Here is an 893-nt window from a genome sequence, read left to right as displayed (position 1 = left end):
AAAACCCATTTATTTCATTCAGTACTGTATTCAATTCTACAGCTGAGTTAGAACAGCTTAACCAATGTACTACTGCACCCCCATGCTATCATGGAGGCTGACTTTTGAAGTTAGCACTAACACAAGTTGCATGGTCAATTTTCACTGTAGCACAGGATGTGCAAGACTCTATTATTTTCAAAAAGAATTGACTTCTGCAACTGCTGCTGACTTCTGTAAGCAAAGGACAGTTTCCCATGTCTTCTGGGTCTATTTCAAGTTAGCTCAGGTGGATAGGGGAATGTTAAACCCCTCTATTATTTGCACCCACGAAGCGTCCTTAATATGGTCAAGTTTTCACTAGCTGTAATTCTCGGAGTGCTAGAGTGAGACTACAGCCAATATATATTTCATGATGTCATGAACCTATACAATAATTTTAATGACAAAAATATGTCTTATATACACTCAATCACTAGCCTAGAAATCTAGACGCCGTACAGCAAAAAGGAGCAAATTCAATTTGCGGTCGCTAGGGGCGTCTAGATTTCTAGGCTACTCAATCACGGTAAATCAAGGGAATTCAAAACTTTATGTAATAACTATGGTAATTGTTCCCTATGCATCTTTAATTCTGAGTGACTCACCTCTCTGTGATTGTCTTATACCTGGACATGCAAATTGTTCATCAGTACAATTCATTTTGAAATGTTCTTCCTTGTTATTTTATCTTATTTGGATGTTTATAACATTTCAATGATCCCCGTCCCAACTTATTTGAGACGTGTTGCAGTTATCAAATTAGAAATTAGTACAATATTTTTTCTCGGGTTTAACACTTGATATGTTGTCTCTTCACTCCATCTAAGGAATGTATTGAAGGTTTTGAAAATGATACCATTTTGATTTTATTC

The 893-nt window shown here is 36.3% G+C and overlaps 1 protein-coding gene across 1 annotated transcript in view; it reads right to left on the bottom strand.

Moving 5' to 3' along the window:
- The window catches only part of LOC134439281 (NACHT, LRR and PYD domains-containing protein 3-like), a gene marked incomplete at its 5' end in the record, with an annotated part of 23,655 nt that extends 23,439 nt beyond the window's left edge, over positions 1–216 (bottom strand). The window contains one exon of the mRNA XM_063189185.1: positions 199–216. Coding sequence (XP_063045255.1) covers positions 199–216 — 18 coding nt within the window. The remainder of the gene's footprint in view (positions 1–198) is intronic.
- Positions 217–893: the final 677 nt, after the last annotated feature.

Source organism: Engraulis encrasicolus, chromosome 22 (genome assembly GCF_034702125.1).
Source record: "Engraulis encrasicolus isolate BLACKSEA-1 chromosome 22, IST_EnEncr_1.0, whole genome shotgun sequence".
Classification (NCBI taxonomy): Eukaryota; Metazoa; Chordata; class Actinopteri; order Clupeiformes; family Engraulidae; genus Engraulis; species Engraulis encrasicolus.
Note: the sequence above shows the minus strand (reverse complement) of the source record. Positions and strands in the feature narration are given on the sequence as shown.